This window comes from Lynx rufus, unplaced genomic scaffold (genome assembly GCF_022079265.1).
Source record: "Lynx rufus isolate CCGP_SWC_20201006 ecotype Redwood Valley unplaced genomic scaffold, mLynRuf1.p SCAF_13, whole genome shotgun sequence".
NCBI classification, from domain to species: Eukaryota; Metazoa; Chordata; class Mammalia; order Carnivora; family Felidae; genus Lynx; species Lynx rufus.
In genome coordinates, this window is record NW_025814827.1 from 26,250,183 (window position 1) to 26,276,561 (window position 26,379).

At 36.9% G+C, this 26,379-nt stretch overlaps 1 protein-coding gene across 2 annotated transcripts in view; it reads left to right on the plus strand.

The window, feature by feature from the left end:
• The window catches only part of SECISBP2L (SECIS binding protein 2 like), a 65,325-nt gene extending 40,157 nt beyond the window's left edge, over window positions 1-25,168 (plus strand). For both annotated transcript variants that reach the window (XM_047075140.1, XM_047075139.1), the window contains 4 exons: window positions 10,144-10,364; window positions 11,438-11,592; window positions 13,351-13,570; window positions 20,830-25,168. In XM_047075140.1, the coding sequence (XP_046931096.1) occupies window positions 10,144-10,364; window positions 11,438-11,592; window positions 13,351-13,570; window positions 20,830-21,515 (1,282 nt within the window). In that variant the 3' untranslated portion in view covers window positions 21,516-25,168. The remainder of the gene's footprint in view (window positions 1-10,143; window positions 10,365-11,437; window positions 11,593-13,350; window positions 13,571-20,829) is intronic.
• Window positions 25,169-26,379: the final 1,211 nt, after the last annotated feature.

A 26,379-nucleotide genomic window follows, 5' to 3' on the forward strand; every position in this document is an offset into this window, starting at 1 on the left:
GATGGACATTTGGGCTCTTTCCATACTTTGGCTATTGTCGATAACACTGCTATAAACATTGGGGTGCATGTGCCCCTTTGAAACAGCACACCTGTATCCCTTGGGTAAATACCTAGTACTGCAATTGCTGGGTCATAGGGTAGTTCTATTTTTAGGTTTTTGAGGAACCTACAAACTGTTTTCCAGAGTGACTGCACCAGTTTGCATTCCCACCAGCAGTGCAAAAGAGATTCCCTTTCTCTGCATCCTTGCCAACATCTGTCATTGCCTGAGGTGTTAATGTTAGCCATTCTGAGAGGTATGAGGTGGTATCTCATCGTGGTGTTGATTTGTATTTCCCTGATGATGAGTGATGTTGAGCATTTTTTCATGTGTCTGTTAGCCATCTGGATGTCTTCTTTGGAGAAGTGTCTATTCATGTCTTTTGCTCATTTCTTCACTGGATTATTTGTTTTTTGGGTGGCAAGTTTGATAAGTTCTTTATAGATTTTGGATACTAGCCCTTTATCTGATATGTGGTTTGCAAATATCTTCTCCCATTCTGTCAGTTGCCTTTTAGTTTTGCTGATTGTTTCCTTCACTGTGCAGAAGCTTTTAATTTTGATGAGGTCCCAATAGTTCATTTTTGCTTTTGTTTCCCTTGCCTCCAGAGACGTATTGAGTAAGAAGTTGTTATGGCTGAGGTCAAAGAGGTTTTTGCCTGCTTTCTCCTTGAGGATTTTGATGGCTTCCTGTCTTACATTGAGGTCTTCATCCATTTTGAGTTTATTTTTGTGTATGGTGTAAGAAAGTGGTCCAGGTTCATTCTTCTGCATGTCGCTGTCCAGTTTTCCCAGCACCACTTGCTGAAGAGACTGTCTTTATTCTGTTGAATAGTCTTTCCTACTTTGTCAAAGATGAGTTGGCCCTATGTTTGTGGGTCCATTTCTGGATTCTCTATTCTGTTCCGTTGATCTGAGTGTCTGTTCTTGTGCCAGTACCATACTGTCTTGATGATTACAGCTTTGTAATACAGCTCGAAGTCTGGGATTGTGATGTCTCCAGCTTTGGTTTTTTTTTTTTTTTTCAAGATTGCTTTGGCTATTTGGGGTCTTGTCTGGTTCCATACAGATTTTAGGATTGTTTGTTCTGGCTCTGTGAAGAATGCTGGTATTATTTTGATAGGGATTGCCACTTCTTCTCTTTTTGATTCTAACTATTCTGATAGGCATGAGGTGATGCCTCATTGTGGTTTTGATTTGTATTTACCTGAAGATTAGCGATGTTGAGCATTTTTTCATGTGTCTGTTGGCCATCTGTATGTCTTTTCTGGAATGTCAATTCAGGTCTTCTGCCCATTTCTTATCAGATTATTTGGGTTTTTTTGATGTTGAGTTGTAGGAGTCCTTATATGTAATCTGGGTATTAATTTTTTTTTTGGATATTAATCTCTTATATATCATTTGCAAATATCTTCTCCCATTCAATAGGTTGCTGTTTTGTTTTGTTGATGGTTTCCTATGTTTTGTAAAAGATTTTTAGTTTGATACAGTCTCATCAGAAAACAAAAAAAAAAAATGCTTATTTTTGCTTTTGTTGCCCTTGCCTGAGGAGACAGATCCAAAAAACCCAAAAAAGTGCTAAGACTGATGTTCAAGAATTTACTGATGTTGTTTTCCTGTAGGAGTTCCATGGTTTCAGATCTTACATTTAGGTCTTTAATCCATTCTGAGATTATTTTTGTATATCGTGTATGAAAGCAGTTCTGGTTTCATTGTTTTGCATGTAGCTGTCCATTTTTCTGCACACCATTTGTTGAAGAGACAGTCTTTTCCCCATTTGTTATATTCTTGGATTTTTTGGTCATAGAATGACCATTTAAGTGTAGGTTTATTTCTGGACTCTTTGTTCTGTTTACCTGTTTTTATGCCAGTTCCATACTGTTTTGATTACTATAGCTTTGCAGTATAGTTTGAAATCTGGGAGCATACCTCCAGCTTTGTTCTTTTTCAAGATTTGCTTTGGCTTTTTGGGTCTTGTGATTCCATAAATATTTTAGGGTTATTTGTTCTAATTCTGTGAAAAATGCCATTGGTATTTTGATAGGGATTGCATTATATCTATAAATTGCTTTGGATAGTGTGGACATTTGACTGCATTGGTTCTTCCAGTCCGTGAGCACAGTTTGTCTTCAATTTATGTCATCTTCAGTTTCTTTCATCAATGTCTTACAGTTTTCAGAGTACAGGTTTTATACCTCTATGGTTAAATTTATTCCTAGGTAATCCTAGGTATTTTTTTCTTTTTGATGCAGTTGTAAATGGGATTGTTTTCTTAATTTTTCTCTCTGCTAGTTTTTTACTGTGTAGAGATGGAACAGATTTTTGTATATTACTTTTGTATCCTCCAGCTTTACTGAATTAATTTATTCTAATTGTTTTATGGTGTGGTCTTTAGTGTTTTCTAACGAATAGAAATTTCTAACAAATTTCTAACTATTTGCACATCTGCAAATAGTGACAATTTCATATCTTCCTTGCCAATTGGGATGCCTTTTATTTACTTTTCTTCTCTGATTGCTGTGACTAAGATTCCCAGTACTGTGTTGAATGAAAGTGGCAAGCCTGGGCATCTTTGTCTTGTTTTCCTGATCTTAGAGGAAAAGCTTTCATTTTTTTCACTGTGGAGTGTGATATTAACTGGGGGTTTGTCATCTCTGGTCTTTACTGTGTTGTGGTATGTTTTCTCTGTACCTGCTTTGTTGAGAATTTTTATCATAAATGGATATTGAATTTTTGTCAAATGTTTTTTTCTGCATCTGTTGAGAAGATTGTATGATTTTTATCCTTCATTTTGTTAATGTGTATGACAGTTGATTTGTGGATATTGAATTATCTCTGCATCTCTGGAATAAATGCCATTTGATCATGGTGTGTGATTCTTTTAATATATTACTGAATTTGGTTTGCTAATATTTTGTTGAGGATTTTTGCATCTATATTCATCAGGTGTATTAACCTGTCATTTTCTTTTTTTGTAATGTCTTTGGTTTTGGTATCACATAGAATTAATTTGCAAGTGTTCCTACACTGTTGTTTTTGGAATAGTTTCAGAAGGATAGGTATTAACTCTTCTTTAAGTGTGTGGTAGAATTTACCTGTGAAGCTGTCTGGTCCTGGACGTTTTGCTGGGACTTTTTTTTTTTTTTTTTTTTTTTTGATTATTGATGGTATTTCATTACTGGTAAACAGTGTTCAGATTTTCTTGATGATTCAGTTTTGGAAGATTTTATGTTTCTAGGAATTTATCCATTTCTTCTTGGTTGTCCAATTTATTGATGTATAATTTTTCATAATGATCTTTTGTAATTCTTTGTATTTGTGTGGTGTCAGTTGTAACTTCTCTTTTATTTCTGATTTTGTTTATTGGGCCCCCTCTTTTTTTCTTGAGGAGTCCTTCTAGGCAAAGGTTTATCATTGTCCTTGTTTTAAATCTTTTTCTTTTTTTTTTAATTGAAGTATAATTGACACACATTATTACATTAGTTTCAAGTGTACAACATAATGATTTGACAAGTTTACATTGTTACACCCACCACAGGTATAGCTACCACGTGTCATCATATAATGTTGACTATATTCCCTATATATCCCTATGACTTACCCTTCCATTATACCTTAAAGCAGGTATCTCCCCTTTTCTTCACCCATTTTGCCCATCTTCCCACCTGCCACCCCTTGGCATCTGTCAGTTCATTCTCTGTATTTATGGTTCTGTTTCTGTTTTTTATTTGTTCACTGGTTTTTAGATTCTACATATAAATGAAATTATATGGTAGTTTTTCTCTGTCTGATTTATTTCACTTAACATAATCCCATGTAGGTCTATATAAATATTGGTTATCTTTTCGGAGTACTGGCTCTTGGTTTCATTGATCTTTTCTATTGTTTCTTTTTCAGTCTCTATTTCATTTGGTTCCTCTTTGATCTTTATTATTTACTGTCTTCTGCTAACTTTGGGCTTTGTGCTTATTTTTTTAGTTTCTTTATATGTAAGGTTAGATTGTTTATTGGAGATTTTTCTTGTTTCTTAGAATAGGCCTATATAACATTATAAACTTCCTTCTTAGAATTATTTTTGCTCTGTCCCCATAGATTTTGGAATTTCCCCATTTCCATTTGACTCAAGATATTTTTTTATTTCCTCTTTGATTTCTTTGACCTCTTGGTTATTTGTTTGCATGTTATTTGGTCTCCTCATATTTTCCTCACATTTGTGTTTTTTCTGGGTTTTTTTTTCCTTGTAATTGATTTCTAATTCTATCCCATTGTAGTTGAAAAGATGCTTGATATGATTTCAGTCTTGTTAAATGTATTGAGACTCATTTTGTGGCCAAACAGGTGATCCATCCTGAAGAGGGTTCCATATGCACTTAAGAATGTATATTTTGCTGTTTTGGATAGAATGTTCTTTATGTATCTCTTAAGTCTGTCTGGTCTAATCTGTTGTTTAAGGCCATGGTTTCCTTATTGATTTTCTCTTTGGATGATCTCTCTATTGATGTAAGTGGAGTGTTAAAGTTCCCTACTATTCTTGTGTTACTATCGATTTTTACCTTTGTGTCTGAAAATATCTGCTTTATGTATGTGGGTGCTTCTATGTTGGGTACATAGATATTTACAATGTTATATCCCCTTGTTAGATTGATCCATCTATTATTTAATGTCCTTCTTTGTTTCTTGTATAGTCTTTGTTTTAAAGTCTGTTTTGTCTGATGTAACTATTGCTAACCCAGCTTTCTTTTCATTTCTGTGTGCATACAATATCTTTTTCCATCTCTTCACTTCCAGTGCGTATGTGTCTTTGGTCTGAATTGAGTCTGTTACAAGCAGCATATGGATGGGTCTTGCTTTTTTATCCATTCAACCACCTGAGTCTTTGGTTGTAATATTTCTTCCATTTACACTTAAAGTAATTATCAATAGGTATGTACTTACTGGTGATTTTTTGTTTTGTTTTGTTTTCTGGTTGTCTTTATAATTCTTGTAGTTTTTTTGTTTGTTTTGATCTCTTCCCTTGTGATTTGACAACTTTTTTCGTGTTATGTTTAGATTCCTTTATTTCCTGTATATTTATTACAGGCTTTTGGTTTGTTTAACATGAAGTTCATATATAATATCTTATGTATGTAAATTTATTTAAGTTGATGATTGCTTAAGTTCAAACACATTCTGGGGCACCTGGATGGCTCAGTCAGCTGTGCGTCTGACTTTTTTTTTTTAATGTTTATTAATTTAGAGAGAGAATGCAAGCAGGTGTGGGGCATAGAGAGAGATAATCCCAAGCAGGCTCCGTGCTTTCAGTGCAGATCCCAATGTGGGGTTTGATCTCATGATTCCTGAGATCACAACCTGAACCAAAATCAAGAGTTGGACTTGATTTCAGTTCAGGTAATGATTCCAGGGTCAGTCCCATGCTCAGCATGCAGCCTCCTGGAGATTCTGTTTCTCATCTCTCTCTCTCTCTCTCTCTCTCTCTCTGTCTCTCTCTCTCTCTGCCTCCCTCACCCCCACTTGTGCATGTTCTCTCTCTCTAAAATTAAAAAAAAAAAAAAAAAGTACATTCTAAAAGTACTACATTTTTCCCCACACTGCAGTATTTTGTTTTTGACATACTTTATTTACATGTTTAGTTTTGTATCCCTTAACTAAATATTGTAGATATCATTGATTCTACTACTTTTGGTTTTTAACCTTCACACTAACTTTATAAGTAATTGATTCACTACCTTTACAATAGATTTGCTTTTAATAGTGAGATTTTTTTTCTTTTAAAATTTTCTTATTTCTAGTTGTGGCTTTTTCTCTTCCACTTAAAGAAGTCCCTTTAACATTTCTTATAAGGGCAGTATAGTGTTGATGAGCTCCCTTAACTTTTGTCTTTAAATCTTTATTCCTTCTTCAATTCTGAATGGTAATCTTGCCAAGTAAATTTCTTGGGTTGTAGGTTTTTCCTTTTACCACTTTGAATATATGGTGCCATTCCCTTCTGCCTGCAATGTTTCTGTTGAAAAATCAACTGATAATCTTATGTATGTTCTCTTATATGTAACTAGTTGGTTTTTTTCTTGTGACTTCTAAGATTATCTCCTGATCTTTAATTTTTGACATCTTAGTTATTATGTGTCTTTAGTGTGGATCTCTTTGGATTCATATTATTTTTGGTTCTCTGTGCTTCCTGGACCTGGATGTCTGTTTTCTTTCCCAGGTTAGGCAAGTTTTCTGCCCTAATTTCCCTCAAATAAGCTTTCTACTCCTTTCTCTCCCTTTTCTTGTTATGGGACCCCTATAATGTAAATGTTAGTGTGCCTGATGTTGTCTCAGAAGTCTCTTAAACTATCATTTAAAAAAAAAAAAAGTTTATTTTGGTGGGGGGGGGGGAGCAGAGAGAGAGAGAGAGAGAGAGAGAGAGAGAGAATCACCAGCAGACTCTGTACTGTCAGCACAGAGTTCACTATGGGTGCTCGAACTCACAAACCATGAGATCATGACCTGAGCTGAAATCAAGGGTTGGGCATTTAACCAACTGAGCCACTCAGATGCCCCTTTCTCATTTTTAAAAATTGTTTTGTCTTCTTGCTCTTCAGCGTGGGTGAATCTCACTACCCTGTCTTTCAGATCACTGATCATTCTTCTGCATCATCTAATGTGCTTTTGATTTCCTCTAGTGTATTTCTCATTTTATCTTCTGCTCTGATTAGTCCTTTTTTATATTTTGTATCTGTTGTTGAAATCCTCACTATGTTCATCCATTCTTCTTGAGTTCGGTGAACATCTTTATGACCATTACTTTGAATTCTTTCATTCTTTTCTGAGGTTTTATCTTGTTCTTTCATTGGAAACATATTTCTCTGTCTTCTCATTTTGCCTGGCTGTTTGTTTTGATGTATTAGGTATATTAGCTATGTCTCAGGGTTTTGATGGAGTGGCCTAATGTAGGAGGCATCCTTTGGGGCCTTGAAGCACAGCGTCCCCTGGTCCCCAGAACCAGGTACTTCAAGGGCGTCCCTTATGTGGACTGCATGTACCCTCTTGTTATGGTTGGGCTGTGACTGCTGGGTTCGCACTGGTATGTGGGTTTGGCCTCATATGCACCTGGCTGAAAGGCCCTGCTGTAATGGTTGCAGGCATTTTGGTGGTCGGGGCTGTAGCTGGTTTGGGAGGCACCATTCTGAAGATGCCTACTGTGTGGCAGGGCAGTAGCTGCTTTGTGGGGGTGCCCATCGCAGTCAAGGCCACTTGGCTGAGTGTTGTGGCATGAGAGTTGTTTTAGAGGGAGCCTTGAACCTGGCCTAGGCTGGCCACCGAGTCTGGTGGAATGGGATCTGATTGAGGCTGCCTGCTAGATGTAGTGGGGTGGGAGCCACTTTGAGGGGGATGCCTATTGGGGCCAGTATGTTGGGTGAGGTGGGTCCACAGGGAAATGCTGAGGCAGGGCAAGCGGTGTTAGCAAAGTGACAGAAATAGCTCCTGCCGGTGCTTCTGTTCCAGGAAAAAGTTCCCACAGATCGCTGCTCCTCCTGCACATGCCCTAAAGTTAGCAAATCTTCATATGTGGCCCAGGCACTTCTCAAACTGCTGCCTCTGTGCTAGGTCGCATAGCCAGTGAGTTTGTGCCTGTGCCCTTTAAGAGAGGAATCTCCATTTCCTTTAGCCTTCTAGCTCTCTTGGAGTTAAGCCCCACTCATTTTCAAAGCCAGATGTTATGGGGCCTCATCTTCCTGGTACAGGAAGAGTGGGCATGCTTGATATATGATTTGAACCCTTTGCTCCTTAGGGAGGATAGCCTCTGTGTTGGTGATATCCCTCCTGCTTGGGGTCACTGAGCAGGGGATGTGGGTCCTGACTCGACCCCTTTTCTGCCTTTCCTACCTGCCTGGTGTGGCTTTTTCACTTTAGTTGTAGAAGAGCTATTCTGCTGTTCTTCAGTCATTCTCAGAGAGAGTTGTATATGATGTTGTAATTTAGTGTGTCTGTGGCAGGAGATGGTTTGGGATCTTCCTGTTCTGCTATCTTGATCCTCCTATTCTGTTGCCATTCTTTATACTGTTGATTTTGAGTTAATACTTTTTGCCTGAATTTGGAAAGTTGATTAAATGTCAAATAATAGATGTGGAGCAAAGGAAACACTTGAGGATAAAATGTTACATGTGTATGAAATAGCTTGAAAGTTAAACAGAATGAAGAAAACCACATTTTTGATGCATTTTAAGTGCATTCTTTAATTTTGCAAATTTTGATAGTTATTCTTTCCTCAGTCTGTCCACCTGTATCTTCTCTTCCAAAGTAGTGTCACATTTATTTACTTATTTAAACATTTCTCACATAAAGGAAAAAAATGGAGAATTTTTTTTTTCCCCCACTAAAGAAGGGCAGGCCTAGATTTTTCTACTATGTAATATAATTCAGAAGTGGAAATTTACTTACATGGTTAGTCTTAGGTTATAAATTATACCAGTTCTCCTTGTTGTTAAGTACTGGCTTATAGTAGAGGTTAAGGATGAGAACTTGAAAAAAATAGGAGTAAGTAAGCTTGGATGACTTCCTTATCCCTGAAATTAAGTACTATAGTGGCCTCACTCACTGCCTGTCTGTTTCTCACATTATAGCCATACCTGATCTCACAAAGAGCCCTGTTCAGTTGCTTTGCTTACTATAAAGGCATGTGACTTTACCTCAAGACCTCTTTGGTTTTGGTTTCAATTTAATTACTGAGTTCATCTGCCACATCCATAGATTTTCAGAGTTAGAGGAATCATTGAGGCCAGCTTACCTAATTGCTTATTTTTATGGTCAAGGAAGCCAATTCCCAGAGATTGTGACTTATCTGAATGTGGAGGATGACTTCGTTGTATGAGGCCATTCAGTTAGCTTCTAGGCAATCATTCTTTCCTACTAAATGCATCATTAGTATTCCCTGGAGTGAAATAACTTTACATCTTCTTACCAGCAACATTATGTCTCTTTTTATCAAATAACAGGTTAACATTGGATTTATATCCTTAATAATTGGCAGTTTGGGTAGTACTTATTTGAGGATAATCCACTCTTTCCTTAAAAGCTGATCTATTGTAATCCAGAAAAACTCTTCTTTTTTCTAATTTGCTATAGGAATTAATTAAGATATATTTTTTAAAATATGAAATTTATTGTCAAATCGGTTTCCATACAACACCCAGTGCTCATCCCAAAAGGTGTCCTCCTCAGTACCCATCACCCACCCTCCCCTCCCTTCCACCCCCCATCAACCCTCAGTTCTCAGTTTTTAAGAGTCTCTTATGGTTTGGCTCTCTCCCTCTCTAACCTCTTTTTTTTTTTTCTTTCTTCCCCTCCCCCACAGACTTCTGTTAAGTTTCTTAGGATCCACATGAGAGTGAAAACATATGGTATCTGTCTTTCTCTGTATGACTTATTTCACTTAGCATAACACTCTCCAGTTCTATCCACTTTGCTACAAAAGGCCACATTTCATTCTTTCTCATTGCAGCGTAGTATTCCATTGTGTATATAAATCACAATTTCTTTGTTCATTTGTCAGTTGATGGACATTTATGCTCTTTCCATAATTTGGCTATTGTTGAGAGTGCTGCTATAAACATTAGGGTACAAGTGCCCCTATGCATCAGTACTCCTGTATCCCTTGGGTAAATTCCTAGCAGTGCTACTGCTGGGTCATAGGGTAGATCTATTTTTAATTTTTTGAGGAACCTCCACACTGTTTTCCAGAGCAGCTGCACCAGTTTGCATTCCCACCAACAGTGCAAGAGGGTTCCCATTTCTCCACATTCTGTCCAGCATCTATAGTCTCCTGATTTGTTCATTTTAGCCACTCTGACTGGTGTGAGGTGATATCTGAGTGTGGTTTTGATTTGTATTTCCCTGATGAGGAGTGATATTGAGCATCTTTTCATGTGCCTGTTGGCCATCTGGATGTCTTCTTTAGAGAAGTGTCTCTTCATGTTTTCTGCCCATTTAATTAAGAGAGTTTAAGGAGTTGATTTTTTTAATGAAAACCTCTTATTGGATATTTTTTTTCCTAACATAATTTTATAATTTCAGAAAAATAAATTAGGATGGACTTACCTGTTTTTGGTTTCCTTTACAGGTACTGCAATCAGGTTCTTTGTAAAGAGATTGATGAATGTGTGACTCTTCTTCTTCAAGAGCTTGTCAGTTTTCAGGAACGCATCTACCAAAAAGATCCTGTAAGAGCAAAAGCAAGGAGACGGCTGGTTATGGGTCTAAGGGAGGTTACTAAGCATATGAAGTTAAATAAGATCAAGTGTGTTATAATTTCTCCAAACTGTGAAAAAATCCAGTCAAAAGGTATGAACATTTTACTTTTGAAGTGTTTTGATATTTATTTAGTATAACTGTAGGATATACAATGAATTGTAAAATGGAAGCCATATGTCTTTCTTTGCAGAGATTAGATATGAAACATAATGATGAACATGAAAGAAAGTGAAATCTTTCATTACCTAAATTAAGTAATAAAATTGAGATCAGACTATAAAGTCTTAATCTGTGAACACTACTTAAGGATTTTATTCCCCAAGTGTCCCCTCTGTTTTAATCAGAGTGAGGACTTATTTATAAGAGTACCTTTCTTTATTTCTGCAAATGTATTCTGCTTTTAAAATTCTTGGATTACCTTCCTTTGATAAAAGTTAAAGTTCTCTGCTCTTGCTTATGGTGATTTGCCTCAGAAATGAGCAGTTACATGTAAAGGCTCTTATGGGAACCCACACACAATACTTTTTTACTGTTTCATGCACCCTGATTTGTCTGTTTTCATGGAGGAGCCACTTTGGGTAATTGGAGAAGACAGATGCAGAAGTAACAGTAGAAGGAATAGTCTCCATGGGGGAAAAATGCCAATAAAAATAGTAGTATATGTCTGTCTCATTGCTACTTGAGCTGAGAGAATAAAGACATCAGTCACTATTAACAATTTTAATTTCTGTTTTAATAAATGTTTATTGTATCGAAGTTTGACTCCCTCTATACTAATCCCTATGGAGAGACAAAAATTGGCAATGAAGAATTGGAAAATTTATTGGAAAGAAAGAAAATATGTATATATATTCATATATAAATTGCAATAAGAAAATGTGTGGAACAGCAGAAGTGCCACAAGTATTCATAGAATCCTTTGCTGCTGTGTTTTATGCTTTAGCTGTTGGGTGCTAAAATACCTCCATTTAAGAAATAAGTAAATTAGAGGCACCTGGGTGGCTCAGTCAGTTAAGCCTCCAACTCTTTATCTCAGCTCAGGTCTTGATCTCAGGGTAGTGAGTTCAGGTCCTACGTTGGGCTCCATGCTGGGTGTGAAGCCTACTTAATGGGGGAAAAAATAATAAGTAAATTAAAACCTCAGCATGTGTTGACTTTCTCAGGTGGACTGGATGAGGCTCTCTATAATGTTATAGCCATGGCACGGGAACAAGAAATTCCTTTTGTGTTTGCGCTTGGAAGAAAAGCTCTAGGACGCTGTGTGAACAAGCTGGTTCCTGTTAGTGTAGTGGGAATCTTCAACTACTTTGGTGCTGAGGTAAGACTTCGAGGATGCACTCCCTCACTCCCTCCTGTTCCCCCCATACATTTTCTGTTGACACACGCCAGTGTTATGTTTAAACATTTAAAGAAGTGAGTTGATTCTCCCAGGGATGAGTGGAAAATTCTTGAGTCCACATTTCCTTTTTAGTGTTGAAACCATTTATACAAATTAATCCTACAATATTTTGGCTATAAACATATTAGCTCCTAATTTTCCCACAGTGTTTTTTTTCTTCTGGGTTTAATTTTGTAATATCTGAGAATTTATTTAACTGCTGGGTAAAGATATCCAATATTATACAATATAAAATAATTTTCTTCAGTTTATATAAGGCTATATTTTGTGCTACTTGGAGTCAAGAGAGAGAAGAATGCTTTAATTGGAGAGGATTTTCTTTCAGAAAATGGAGTCCCTAACCAATTGTCAGAATAATTCTGTACTCACGGTACTTTTATCTTCCTCTCCTAGTCTGCCAATAAAGCTTTGCCCATAGGAGCTGATAATAAATAATAATAATAATAATAATAATAATAATAATAATAGGTTGATAACTAATAATTAGAATAGTTATTTATCTTCCCTAATACTTATTAACTGATAACATTTTAAGACCTTTTTATGAAGTTGATTTTGAAGTGTTTTGTAACACCATTCATGGACCATTTTCCTTCTTCCCATCCATACTATTTTTATATATTTAAATGTTTAATATTTAGTGTTTAGATATAATGTTTAGATTTTATATATTTTATTATGTATTTTATACTTATACATTTAATGTTGATATTTAAATGTTTAATGCTCAGCAGTTAGATTTGATGTTTCTTCCAAAAGCCAAAATACTTTGTACATCTCAAGGCATTTAAGATAAGGTACCTTGCTTGAATCATTGGTATCTCCCATCTTCAGTCATATGGAAGTTTCCTTGAGAGCAGAATGGTGTTCCAGTGATGTTTGTACTCACTGTAGTGCCAGATACTAAAGGGTGCAGTTGTTGAATTGATAAACTTTGCAAGAACTTTTAGTATATCACAATTAGTGACTAATATTGAATCAAGAAATTTCCTCAGAGGGGCACCTGGGTGGCTCAGTCAGTTGGGCATCTGACTTCTACTCAGGTCATGATCTCACAGTCGTGGGTTTGAGCCCTGCGTCAGGCTCTGTGCTGACAGCTAGGAGCCTGGATCCTGCTTTGGAGTCTGTGTCTCCCTCTCTCTCTGTCCCTTCCCCTCCTCTTTGTCCCTCCCCCTGCTTGCACTGTGTCTCTCTCTCTCTCAAAAATAAATAAACATTAAAAAAGAAATAAAAAAAAAGACATTTTCTCAGACTTATGAGAATTATATAAACAATATTTGAAAGTTACAGAGTATTTTGTAAAGTTCTGCAGTGTGCATACCATTTGTGCTCATTGAAAGTGTGTCTGATCCTGAAACAGTAGAGATACTATTTATTGTTTTGTTTTAAAGTTTTTATTTATTTACTTTGAGAGAGAAAGAGTATGAGAGGGGCAGAGAGAGATGGAGTGAGAGAGAATCCAGAGAGGAGATGGAGTAAGAGAATCCCAAGCAGGCTCTGCACTGACAGTGCCGAGGCCAGTGTGGGGCTTGAATTCATGAACCATGAGATCATGACCTGAGCTGAAATCAAGAGTTGGATGCTTAACTGACTGAGCCACCCAGGCGCCCCTATTTATTGTTAATTATAGGAATAAAAAGCATAACAAAAAATGGACTAATCAAAATCCCTTTTTAGAGCCTGTTTAATAAGTTAGTGGAACTTACTGAGGAAGCCAGGAAAGCATACAAAGATATGGTTGCCGCAATGGAACAAGAGCAAGCTGAGGAGGCCTTAAAGAATGTGAAGAAGGTGCCACACCACATGGGGCACTCTCGGAACCCCTCTGCAGCCAGCGCCATTTCTTTCTGCAGTGTTATTTCTGAACCCATCTCTGAAGTAAATGAAAAGGAATATGGTAAGTTGTTATATACCATTTCAGATGATTGAAATTTTGAAATAAATGCTACTTTTTGTTTTTATCTTACTGATTATTCATATTTTGGTCAGAGTTTTGGTTTAAGAAATTGCATTAAACATGTCCATTAAACATTAGGAGACAGTTTGGGGCTGAGACTTTCTGTGAGATCCTATAATTCAGTCACATTTCCAGAATCTCCAAAGGGATTTGAAAGTCAAAATGTGTCATACTTTGTGACCTATAACTAAGTAAATTCTAGGAGGTTTCATGCTGATATTCTATTATTGAAGTTTTGTATTTACTAAGTAAACAAAAGACCTGAATATTATTGATTGTAAGCTTATAAAATCTAGACATATGACATTTGTTTTGAGTTAAATTTGATGCTAGTTGAAAAGAAATATAGACGAAAACCCAGCATTTGTGTGTGTTAAAGAACAAAAATTCAGCTGAGTAAGTTTAAAGATCTAAGTGGCTTTCATAATGATTTGTGCATTGGGCAGCATCCCATCTAGCAAGTAGGGGAGAGCTCTGAGGAGCTGTACAAAATGGAAGGTTTTTATAGGAAGGTGGGTGGTGCAAGGAAGTTATTAGCAAAAGAAAAGAAAGGATCCTTCCTGCCAGGTCTGGCAAGGTCACCTTCCTTGAGGGGGATAGGCAAGGGGTCTTATTTAGGTGGATTGTCTCATCTTCCTGTTGGGGGTGGAGAGGGCCCTTGTGACACTGGTGCTGACCAGAAAATTCTTCAGACTTCTATTTCTAGGGGAGGTCGAAACTGGGATTAGGTTAGATATTAAGCTCTGGTTTGGTGATTTGGCCTCAGTGATGCCATTTTTGGCCTGTGTTTTTTTTTTTAACATACAATGTTTAAAATAACATTATTTATTGCACTATATGTTTTAGTAGTTTCCTTGCCTTGTTTCTGTATAATACTTTGAACTCTTTAAGTTCCCCCACTTTTCATGATCTAGTTTCTAATTCATTTCCCAATTTTTTTCTTTTTAAAAATAGTATAGCCACCTCCTTTAACGTGGCTCCTGGTTCTTCCTTCTTTCTTTTCTTTTTCTTGTCTTTTCGTTTCTTTTTTCTTTTCTTTTCTTTTCTTTTCTTTTCTTTTCTTTTCTTTTCTTTTCTCTTTTCTTTTCTTTTCTTTTCTTTTCTTTCTCTCTCTCTTTCTCTCTTTCTCTTTCTTTCTTTCTTTCTTTCTTTCTTTCTTTCTTTCTTTCTTTCTTTCTTTCTTTCTTTCTTTCTTTCTTTCTTTCTTCCTCTAGAAGTTTATTGAATAGCATGTCACCACCTAAAATTTAACATTAAAAAAAACGGACCCTCATTTTTTTCCCTTTTTTCTCACATTCCCTTTGCTAGTCTTCTGTCTGTAATTGTAGTTAAATGTTTGGAATGCTTTTGACAATTCTAGGCCAGAGGCAGTGAACAAGTTACTGTGGGACTTTAGGAAACCTCAGACCAAGGTTAAGTGTTACTGGCTTAGAGGCAGACGTGTATCTTTGTCTGAAGTTGACACCAGTTGAAAATAAAGAAGATAAAGTGCCAGCTTTGTAAATGAGTTTTCTTCTGTCTGTATAACGATCTGCAGATCTCAAAAGCAAACTGCAAGGTAAATTCATAAAACTGGATTTGAGCAATTGATAGTGATCTTCATTTGGGCACATGAAAAGAAAAGTTCTAAAAAGAACCTCTCTCCTCAAAGACTTAGGAGATGTTTTCAAAAAGCACCAAATTTAAAGTGTTCAAAGATGGAAGCCTTGGCTTTTTCACATTCTGCCTAGGGGAGTGAGAAATAATTGATTAATTTCTGGGACTCAGATTTCTCTTTAGTGAAATGAGGAGGGTTCGTCTAGGTCATCTATAAGGTTCCATTCAAAGCTAAAATTCTATGAGCTGTTAAAAAACAAAATTCAACCAATGTGTTTGGAGATCGAATTAGCTTTATTAAATGATTCATGAATTGGGCAGCCACCGTCTAGCAGGTAGAGAGGCACTCTGAAGAGCTGTACAAAATGGAAAGTTTTTATAGAGGGGGGAGGCAAGAAAGTCATTAGGAGGAGAAAAAGATTTTTCTAGAGGCGACTGTTTGCCGGGGGAACACGGGAGGGGTCTTATGCAGATTACCTCATCTTTCTTTGGGGGATGGAGAGGACCCAGGTGATGGACTCATTGGTGCTGATGGAAAAATTTCCTGACTTACTGGTTAAGGCCACATTTGTACAGGAAGTTGAAACTGCAATTTGGGAATTAAACTTCAGTTTGGGAACTCAGTCTAAGTGACACCATTTTGGGCCTGTAGTTGTCGTTCGTTTGTTTGTTTGTTTGTTTGTTTGTTTTAGTAGAGCTAATGGTTGATCCTAAGGAGAGATTTAGACAGAATCTTGAAGATGAGCTGATTTATCAGGACACCAACAAAATGAGTGGAAGGTAACCACAGATAACATTGAGAAGAAAGTATGAAGTTATTCTTTTTGTATCAGATGTATTCAGCAACAAATAGCGCACTAATGTGGCCTAAGAAGTTAGTATATTTAAGTATTTCACAGTGTCATCAAAGTCCTTAGCTCTTTCTTTTTTTCTGTTCTTCCATTCTCAGTCTGTAGCTTTTTCTCCTGTGCTTATCATCTCATTCATAAGTAGCTGCTGTGGCTCTCGGCATTAGTAGTCAAAAGCAGGAAATTCAGGCAGTGAGTTCCTTTTATCAGTGAAGAAACCATTTTCAGAAGACTTCTTTTGTTTCATTTGGCTAGAACCAATCTTGTGACTACTTTTAGCTGCAAGGGAGACTAGGGCAAGGGAGTATTTGGCATAGGAGGGATAGGATAACCATGATAGTCTGAGAGCTATTTTAATTCATCCTCTGGGACTAGGCTCAAGTTCATCCCAAGTTTGGGGGTTCTGTTATCCAGGAAGAAAATGGGGAATGACTGTTGGGTAGACAGCAAGTAGCGTTTTCCATTTCTGGAAGATGCCGGGTTTCTAAAATGTTCCTCCCCCGCCCCACCGAGTGTAAAGAAAACCAAAGCTTGGAAAAGGATGCTAATCATTGGTAGACTAGAAAGCCTCCTGTGATAGTACAGTCTTACTGTCCTTTGTGTACCCTTGTTTTCTTTGCTTATGTTTTCCTTCCACCTGTGCTGAGTCTCAATTCTATCATATTTATTACCTGAAACAAATAGTTTTGAACATAAATCCCAATTAAGTTGTAAGTTCTTTGGTATAGGAACTTGGCACATAATGGCCACTTGATACATAATAATATCTCACTGAATTCTTACTATGTGCTAGGCACTTTTCCAAGCATTTCACGCTAATATGTTCAGTTGTCTGAGCAACCCTATGAAATAAGAAATAGTGTACTGCATTGTACAGATGAGGCTAAGATGAAGAGAGGTAAATAACTTGCCAGTGCCATGCAGTGGGTGAATCCGTCTCTAGAATCTGCATTCTTAGCCAGTGTGATTGTATTCCCTGTCTGTTTTATGAGTTCATAATAGGATAATATAATAGGTTTTCGGTAACCACTTATGAGGGGGACAGCCTTGATAGTCCTTCTATCCTGAATTTCCTGCTCATTCTCTACTATCACCCCTTCTTCTGTAGTTTCTTGAACTCATTTGCTTATTCTTCCATATATAACTATCTAAAGATGGATAGCTTCCCTGTGAGTACTGACTGAAAGGAGAAATACACACATCTCATCCTCTGATAAATCACTACTGATTTGAAAGTTTAAAAAACAAATAACAAGGACCCAGTAAACAAAACAGGAAAGCATAGAGGGATTAATAAGCAAAGAAGAGCTCTACTGAGTAAGTTCTGCTACAATAAACAATTCAGAAGCGGGATAGGTTTGGATCAGTGCCGTTTCCAGGTTTGTTGAGATCTTTGGTTCTGCCTTTAACTTGCTTCCTGTTCCCTTCATCATAAGTGGACTTCTAGAGGTTCTGTTCTGGATTTAGACTGTCCCCCTCCCCATTCCAATCAGATTTCTCCTATCCCATAGAGAATGATGGCACTTTCTTATTCTTCTGTTTCTCCATGTTGTATTCATGTGTTTGTGGCACTCTTCAACTGTTGATCAAGCTTCACCTATTACTTTAAGGTGGGATCATAGGCCTTCCCTCCCCAGTGGATGTGTGATCTAGGTGGCTTTTTGATTGTTGTGACAAGTCTCTTGATGGCTAAATAGCAGAATCCTTTGTCTCTGCTTCTAAGGTCATATCTCCTTTTCCTTTCCCAAGGAACCGTGTGGGCTTTCAGCTCACCTGTCCAAGTAGATGAAAGCCCAAAGTTGATCCTGGAGAGAGATCAGCCTAACCTAGTATCCTGACCTTCCTTTTTCCTGTTCTTTGACTCATGGCCAAGGGAGAGGTGGAACTTTTTCCAAGACCCCAAGTGAATTCTTAAACTTTTGAAGGAGGAAAAAAAACTGTTGGAAGGAATGTAAAAGTGCATCTAAAACTTCAAAAAAATGTATGCCTTTTTAAAGTTTTCGGGGGGGGGCATAATTAAATATACGTGTGGCATTTTTCATTTAATAGGCTTTTTTGTCTCCAACACTTATTATATGCCAACCTTAGGGACACAGAGATGAGTGGGAGTGGGAAGGAGAGGGGGGGTGGCGGCACAGCAAACACAAAACAAGTGCTTTGGAACCATATGCAAAAAGTTCTGTGGGAATTTAGGTTAGTGGAAAGTCAGGAAAGACTTCAGAAAAGAATTGACATTTAAGGATGGTTTTCAAGGATGAGTGGGAGTCTGAAGGGTAAAGGAGGAAAACATCTGTGAAAAGAACAGCTTATGCAAAGCAAGAAATTGTAAACAGAAGTTATGACTTTGGGAGGAATGAGAATTCAGAGAGACCCCAAGCATAGAATGCGTGACCAAGGGTTATAATGAATGGGACCAGAAAGACAGGTAAGGGTCAGATCATGGAGGGCTTTGATTATGCCAAGCTAAGGTGTTTGGATTGTCTCCTAGGGTAATAGAAAGCCAGTTAGACAGTGACGTGACCAATTCACAAAACCAGTTATATTTATATGTAGATGTATAGCAAGATAAAGAAGGCTTGAGCTAAGGCAGTAGTGACCAAATTTAGTAGTTTTTGAGATAGAAGTGAGATGGTGTAATTATGAGTTCAATGGAATAAAGAGATATAGTCAGGGCAAAAGATAGGGTTTCAAGGATTACTGTGTGTTCTTTTGCTTTGAGACTATGAAAATGATAATGTTATTAACTAAGAATGAGAATATAAGAGGAGGAATAGGTTTGGTTTTTATTGTGTTTTTTTTTTCTTGAGATGGAAGAGTGGAAAGGACCTATTCCAAATTTGAATTAACTATAGAAAAGAAAGTTTTTTTTCCCAAAGCATGTGCCCTGATTTCAGGTGCCCAAAATATGGTCTTTATCAGTATATAGTTGGCAGGTGACAGTCAAATTCACTATATTAATATGAATAAACTTGCTTTATCACTGCAGCTTGACCATTATACTTAAACTGCAAATAGCAGCTATAATGCAAATAGAAGGGGGGCTGTTTTTTTTTAAAGGCAAAAATAAATAAGTGGGACTACATCAAAAAACTAAAAACTTTGCACACAGCAGAGGGAATCAACAAAAAGGCAACCTACTGAGTGGGAGAGAATGCTTTCAAATCACGTATCTGATAGGGGTTAATATCCAAAATATACACAGACCTCATACAATTCAATAATAAAAAACCAACAATCCAATTAAAAAGTGAGCAGAGGATCTGAATAGACATTTTCCCAAAGAAGACATACATATGGCCAACATAAAAAGGTGTTCAGTGTCACTAATTACCAGGGAAATGCAAATTGAAACTACAACAAGATACATACATATACACCACCTGACAACTGTTAAAATGGCTATTATCAGAAAGACAAAAAATATCAGATAAGGATGTAGAGAAAAGAGAATCCTTGTACAGTGTGAGAATGTAAATTGATGCAGCCACTACAGAAAATAGTATGGAGGTACCTTAAAAAAGTAAAAATAGAAATATCATATGATTTTTAGTCCATATTCTGCATATATACCCAAGGAAATGAAATCATTATCCCAAGGAGATATCTATACTCCCTTCTTCATTTCATCACTATTCACAGTAGCTTAGAACCTGAGTGCCCCTCAGTGGATGAATGGATAAAGAAGATGGAGTGTGTGTCTTGTACGTGTATGTGGGTGCCAGAGTCATAGGGAGTGGGTGAAGTGCGTGAAGGGTGTCAAAAGGTACAGACTTCCTGTTGTAAAATAGATAAGTCCTGGGATATAACCTACAACATGAAGACATAATTGATAATACTGGATTGCGTATTTGAAAATTGTTATAAAGTAGATCTAAAAATCCTCATCCCAAGAAAAAAACGTTTTTTTGGTAACTATGTGGTAACAGATGTTGACTTGTTAAGGCAGTCATTTTCCAATATGTATAAATACCAAACCATTATGTTGTACAACTAAAATTAATATATGTCCATTATACCTAAATAATAAAAAATGAAAGAAAAATAAACACAGGAAAAAAAGGGGTAGAAGAGCTGTCTTTTGTCTCCTCATTCTTTGTATGTTTTTTTCCTTTAAATTGACTTCCTGTCATAAAAAAAACTTAGGTTATTACCACTGTATTATGTAATAACATTTCTTTTTTTAGCTACCAAATTCACTTGGTAAGCCCAGCTACATAAATTCTAAAACAAATTTTCACAATTGTTAAAAATACATGGATGGCTTCTTTGCTTATCAATGGAAACATAAGTCCCATTGCAGGTTAAGACAACTCTCCCATAACTTGGTATGGGAGCATGACACAAACATGCCAAATTAGAACTATTTCTGCTGGATATCTTGGCTCTGCTATCTGTGACTTGAAGATCATTGGGCCCAGTACACCTCTGGGCCAAAAAAGAAAAAAGAATAAAACGGCAATTCACTGATTTTCATGAAGATACGGATTTTATATCTAAACACCAGTGAGCTACTGTTGGTATAAGATCTTGTGCATCTGAGGCATTAATACACTTACTTTTGCCTCCTTGTTTCTTAAGTGTACATTTTTGAGAATTGTTTTCCTTTTATAACATTTAAACCAGTACTAGAATAAACTAAGATTTTAGTTTTTCCAACCAGTTGGTGAGCCAACAAATTTTGTTCTTCCCTCTTTTAAGAGTTGCATGATTCTGAAACCGTGTTCTGGTTTTTAAAAATCTGTTTGGTATCTGCAGAAACAAATTGGAGAAACATGGTGGAAACGTCAGATGGACTAGAAACATCAGAAAATGAGAGAGAGGTTTCCTCTAAGCATAGCACATCCGAAAAACCCAGTAAACTTCAGTTTGACACAGCCCCTGTGGGTAAGCAGCCGTCCTCACTGGCTGCAGGTGGTACTACCTCAGCTACAAACCCTGGGAAACCAACAGTGAGCGATAAAGAGGAAGCGAAGCCAGATGACCTGGAGTGGGCCTCCCAGCAGAGTACAGAGACCGGTTCTTTGGATGGCAGTTGCCGAGATCTTTTGAATTCCTCCATCACCAGCACCACCAGCACCCTTGTACCTGGCATGCTCGAAGAAGAGGATGATGAAGAGGAGGAGGAGGAGGAGGATTATACTCATGAACCCATATCTGTAGAAGTACAGCTCAATAGTAGAATTGAGTCTTGGGTCTCTGAGACCCAGAGAACAATGGAGACTCTTCAGCTTGGAAAAACCCTTAATGGTTCTGAGGAAGACAATGCAGAGCAAAGTGGAGAAGAGGAGGCAGAGGCGCCTGAAGTGCCGGAACCAGGGATAGATGGTGAGGCCTGGACTACTGACCACCAGGCAGGTCAGGAGCAGCAGAAGAAGCCCAGCAGCTGCAGCTCACGGAACAACGAGCCCTCTGATCTTAATTATACGCCCCCAAGTCTATAACTCAGGAAATGTCAGCTGTCTGTCTCCAACTGTGTAAGGGTTGCAGCCATTATCTTTTATGCTTCATCTCAACATTTTGCACTGTCCGGTATTTAATATATGTATTTAATTTCTGACAAATATTTTTGTAGCTGTCTTTTACTTGTTATAATCTGTAGCTTAGCTTTTAATTAGCATCTAAGTGTCTTTCTAAGAGCTGTGTGGAAATTCAGAATTGTTAGAGCTTATTTTGTTATGGAAAATAATGATTAAAAATAGAAGACAACTAGGTTTTAAAAAAGAAAGTAAATTTGAAATGCCTCTTTAGAGTCATTTTGAAAGTTAAAGATCCAGATTCTAAGGCTAAGAGCAGTTACCAGTGTTTGCTTCAGGACTGCCTCCTTCACTCTAATTTGATCAGAAGTTGTTTGGGCTTCTTTAAAAAAGAATCGGAGGTAGATTTGGAAAATTGAAAAAAAAAAAAAGCGGAGGGTAACTAAGTTCACAAATGTTTTGTGTTAAAAATTGATGTAACTTTTCTTTGGTCCACAGATGCTTATTTCAGAAGCCATTGATCATTGTGATTAAAGTTGCAGTGGGCTAAAACAGACCCTCCAGTACTTAGGTTAGCAAAGGAACCACCACGATACATTGGAGCTGGCCTTACTTGTGGGAAGTGATAGATGTTGTCTTTAATAGTGAAAAGTCACCCATGATAGGACCTTCTAGGTTCTGTCTCCTATTTACTTCTTACTTACCTCAGGAATGCTCTTGTACATACTCGTATTTACATCAAGTTAGGCAGATTGTGGCAGATGAATAACTGTAACTGATTCTATGACTGTAGCACTTACGTGTAAACTATTACAAAACAAAGTCTTATATTGGTGTGTTCTCTTGCATGCTTCTGATTTGGGACCCTCTAGATTTGCTATCTGGATTTGATTAGGTATCCAAACTTGTCCTGAGTGAAAAATCATTTCACCTTAAAAAAAAAAAAAATAACATATTTTGTCCCTAGCCCTGAGCACCTGCCATGTAACACCCACCATAGTTACTGATAGGAGGTCAGGGAAAGGAACTTCACACAACTTATAACATATATCCTGATAATCAAGGCTTGGAAAAGCAAGTATTGAAGAAGAGAGAAAGTTGTTCTAATTGTGCTGAAACTATAAGATAATTTAGAGGACACAGATCTAGGCAGGTATTAATTCTTGATCACTCTTACTTATCTCTGCCCTTCTCAAGGAATGTGTATATCTGCTTGGGAGAATTTAAACATACTGAGCTAAATGTTTTATTTGCTGGTCAGTCACCTGGTAGTGACCTCTACAAGTTTATGTAATGTTGGGAGAATTATAGATTACCTATTTTTCTCTCCTCCCTCCAACCTCTTCCCCCATCCCTAGCTTCCAGCTGACCACACACACACACACACACACACACACACACACACACGAGCACACAGGCGCCAGCAAGAACTCCCACAAGCAGTTACAGAACTGAGGAGGGAGGGGTATTTTCCCTGCTCTGATTTCATGGGGTAGGGCTTTGCCTCACAGAGGCAGGAGAGAAGAATTGGGCAGGTTTTCTACTGAACTCATTGAGACTACTGCACTAGTTTTGATGTTTTATAATGCTGGCATTAATGCTAGAGAGATCAGATTCTTGGGTGATTATTTAGTATCTGTGCATTGTGAAAGTTTAGGAGCATTGCTGTATAGAAAATGCCAGTGTGTCAACTTTATTAGTGTGCTAAAAGGGGACATTATTGTACTGCCCTGTCTAAACTGTTCTCCAGTGTAGACTTCTTAGGCACAAAGTATTTAGCACTTAAAGGAACACAGCATGTAAGGAATGAAGCCTCTGAAATAGTAATCATGGATATAGATGTGGCAGATCTTACTGTGTCTTCACATTTGGGAAGTGTTAGTTGGTTTAAAGAAATGATAGAGATTTTGAACTACTGACAATCTTAAAAGTGAATTTAAAAACTTTTCATACTTTTTATGGTGTAAATTTCCTTTGCTCGGTGTCAGTGATTCAGATGACTCTTGATCTTGAGGTATTGGCTTTTCAAAGGTTTCTTACATTTTATATCTCTTCTGAATGAGAACTGTCGTTTTGCATTTTTGACATTTGTATCAAAAGAGAAGTTGAGGAAATCTCCAGAACACCAGTAACTTTTAAGTTTACTATAGACTTCAGAAGTGTTCAATTCTGTGTTTGATAAATGCTCTTGCACGTGCAGGATCTTCTGCCGGCAAACCCAAGGGACCACAGCCTTTTTTATACGAGACAGGTCACCTCTAGAGGACTACCCAAAATTTATTAAAGGAGATGCTACTGTGTCGATAGTATGCTTAAATAAGTATTAATAATGTCTTTATAATTTGTTTCCTTTAGATAAATTCTGGAATTTGTGTATTCTATACAGGAGGAGGTGTGAAAATAGGAAAGTGGGGTTTTTTGTTTTTCGTTTTTTTGTTCAGAACTGGGAGTGGGTGCCTCTTTGGAGACCTAATGATAAGAGTAGGGGTTCATTATCACAAGAAATGAAAACCATAGTGATTTTTTTTCTTAGTGTGTAGAGGTTGTTTTATGGCAATAATTAATATTAGATTTCTATTTCAGTACATAAGTATATGAATTATAATATGAATTGCACTCCCAGAACTAGATTTCTGCTTCAGTAGGATTGTTTGCTGTGAAGATTACTTCTCAAAAGACAAATGTTCACACTAGCTTAATTTTGGTTTAAATATGTTTGTAAATGATGTAATATATTTCTTTTGACTAAACATGGGAAAAATAATGTGTGTTATACATTGAAAAGTTTTTAAAGGCTTTGATTGGAGGTCATTTTTGCAGAGAGGGTATTTTATATGCTTCCAGTATTTGGAAAAGAATTAGTCAAAAGGAATTCACATAGTTTAAGTATTGAAAAATTAATATTCAAATAATGTACTTGTCTGATTTCTTAATAAGCTGGGGGAGGTGGGTGGGGTGGGTATCGTAATGTACAAATGAGTAGTGAACTCTACATTCATTTTTCAACTCTTCAACATAAAACTGTTAAATCTTAACACATTGTTACTTTAATATATGTATAAAGAAGTATTACTGTTTGTAAAGCTGCTGTTTGCTTTAAAAAAAACAACAAACCTGTCATTTAAGTATTTCCTGTACGTTGTGCCAACAGGTTAGAACATTAACTTATTCCATTTAAAAACGTAATCATTTTTTGCTTTAAAATTTTTTCTGTGACATAATTTATTTAAAGACATCTTCCTCTTCCTTTGCCCCTTCCAGCCTTTATAAACATCAAAGAATCAGCCAAATGGTTTACCTAAGCTGAAATCTGAATCTTAATTAATGATAAAAATTTAAACTTTGTTGGCACAACACACCTTAAAAGTATTTGTGTTATTTTGTAATTTAATTTCTAAATATACCACATGAGTTTATAATTTAATGTCTTAATTGTAATGCTCTAATAAAAAAAAAAAGCAAAATTAGTGGATTGTAACATGAAAAGATTTTCATCTTGTTCTTTTGTTGTTTGAAGGATAATTGTTATATCACATTTTAGGGGTAATAACAGCTTTTTTGCACTATGTAAATACTAGTTGAGATTCTTCTGTAACTAATAAAATGATTATTGAAATGTAGTCTATCATTTCAGAATAAGTACTTAAGGAATTCATGACTTGCCCAACATATGGGATAGAGAAAAAAAGACTCCTAGCATTGCTTAGTGCCCTCATGGGTTTGCCAGAGGAGGTTTAAAATCTGCAGGAGCAAGTTACTAGTAAAAATTTCCATTTGGGGGTTGGTGTAGGCTGTGGCACGGGCCAAGGCATCTGGAGAGACCATCCTGGTGTCAGGAGAAATCCTACAGATTTCTTCTCCTTTTTATGCAAATTACTCTGTGCCAGGCACTGTTCTAAGCCATTTCCCAGTATTAACTCATTTAATCTTCACTACAGCCTTATGAGGAAACGCTATTTTTCACTTTTTAAATGATGAAACCGTCAGGGAGATGATGAGTAACTTGTCCGAGGTCCCACAGCTGGTAAGCGGCAGAACTGGGATTCAGACTCCTTCCACATTGAAGGCCATGCTTTTTTACTCACTATGCTCTGTTGTTCCTTAGCACAAAATGCTCACAGTTGCAAACGAGTGTTTTTCTCACCTTTGTCAGGCGTCTTCTGGAATTTGAAATATACCAGGACTGAACTGATTTTCTTAGAGACTAGATTTATGGAGTCTCACCTGATCACTTAATGAGAGTGGTCCCTTGTCACCATGTCACCATGAAATGTATGGAATCCGAAGAGTAGACTCACCTGTTAGAAAATAGGATCACTAATTTTCATAATGAAATGGATTTTTGCTGATCACAAAGAGAAAGGAGGGAAACCTCATCATTTGTATCAGAATATTTCCTTTTTTGGACCACCATTTGTATGATTCCCAATTGTTCTTTTCCTAACAGCGATCAGTTTTTCTTTAACTGAACAGAAGAGGGTGTGCACAGCACCTGAAAAGTCAAAGTCTACCCAGTAAAACGAATAATTGTTTAAAATGGGGAGAGACGGGAGAGAAGTATCTGGAACAGTAGTCCTTGTCATGAAAAGTGCTTAGTTCTAAGGCTAAACTCAGAACTCTAGAATCCTACATTTCATTTTAGAAAGAGAACATGATCCAGACATTTAGCTCTTGGGATCAGCTGTTAGGTCTTTTGACATTTCTAAATTATCTTGGCAATTCAATATTTTAGTTTAACGTGGGTTCTTTTGATGTCACATGTATGAACTAAGGCATGTGGCTAATTACATAATCATTATAAGTGGCAGCCTCATGGAATGTAGGGCCAAAG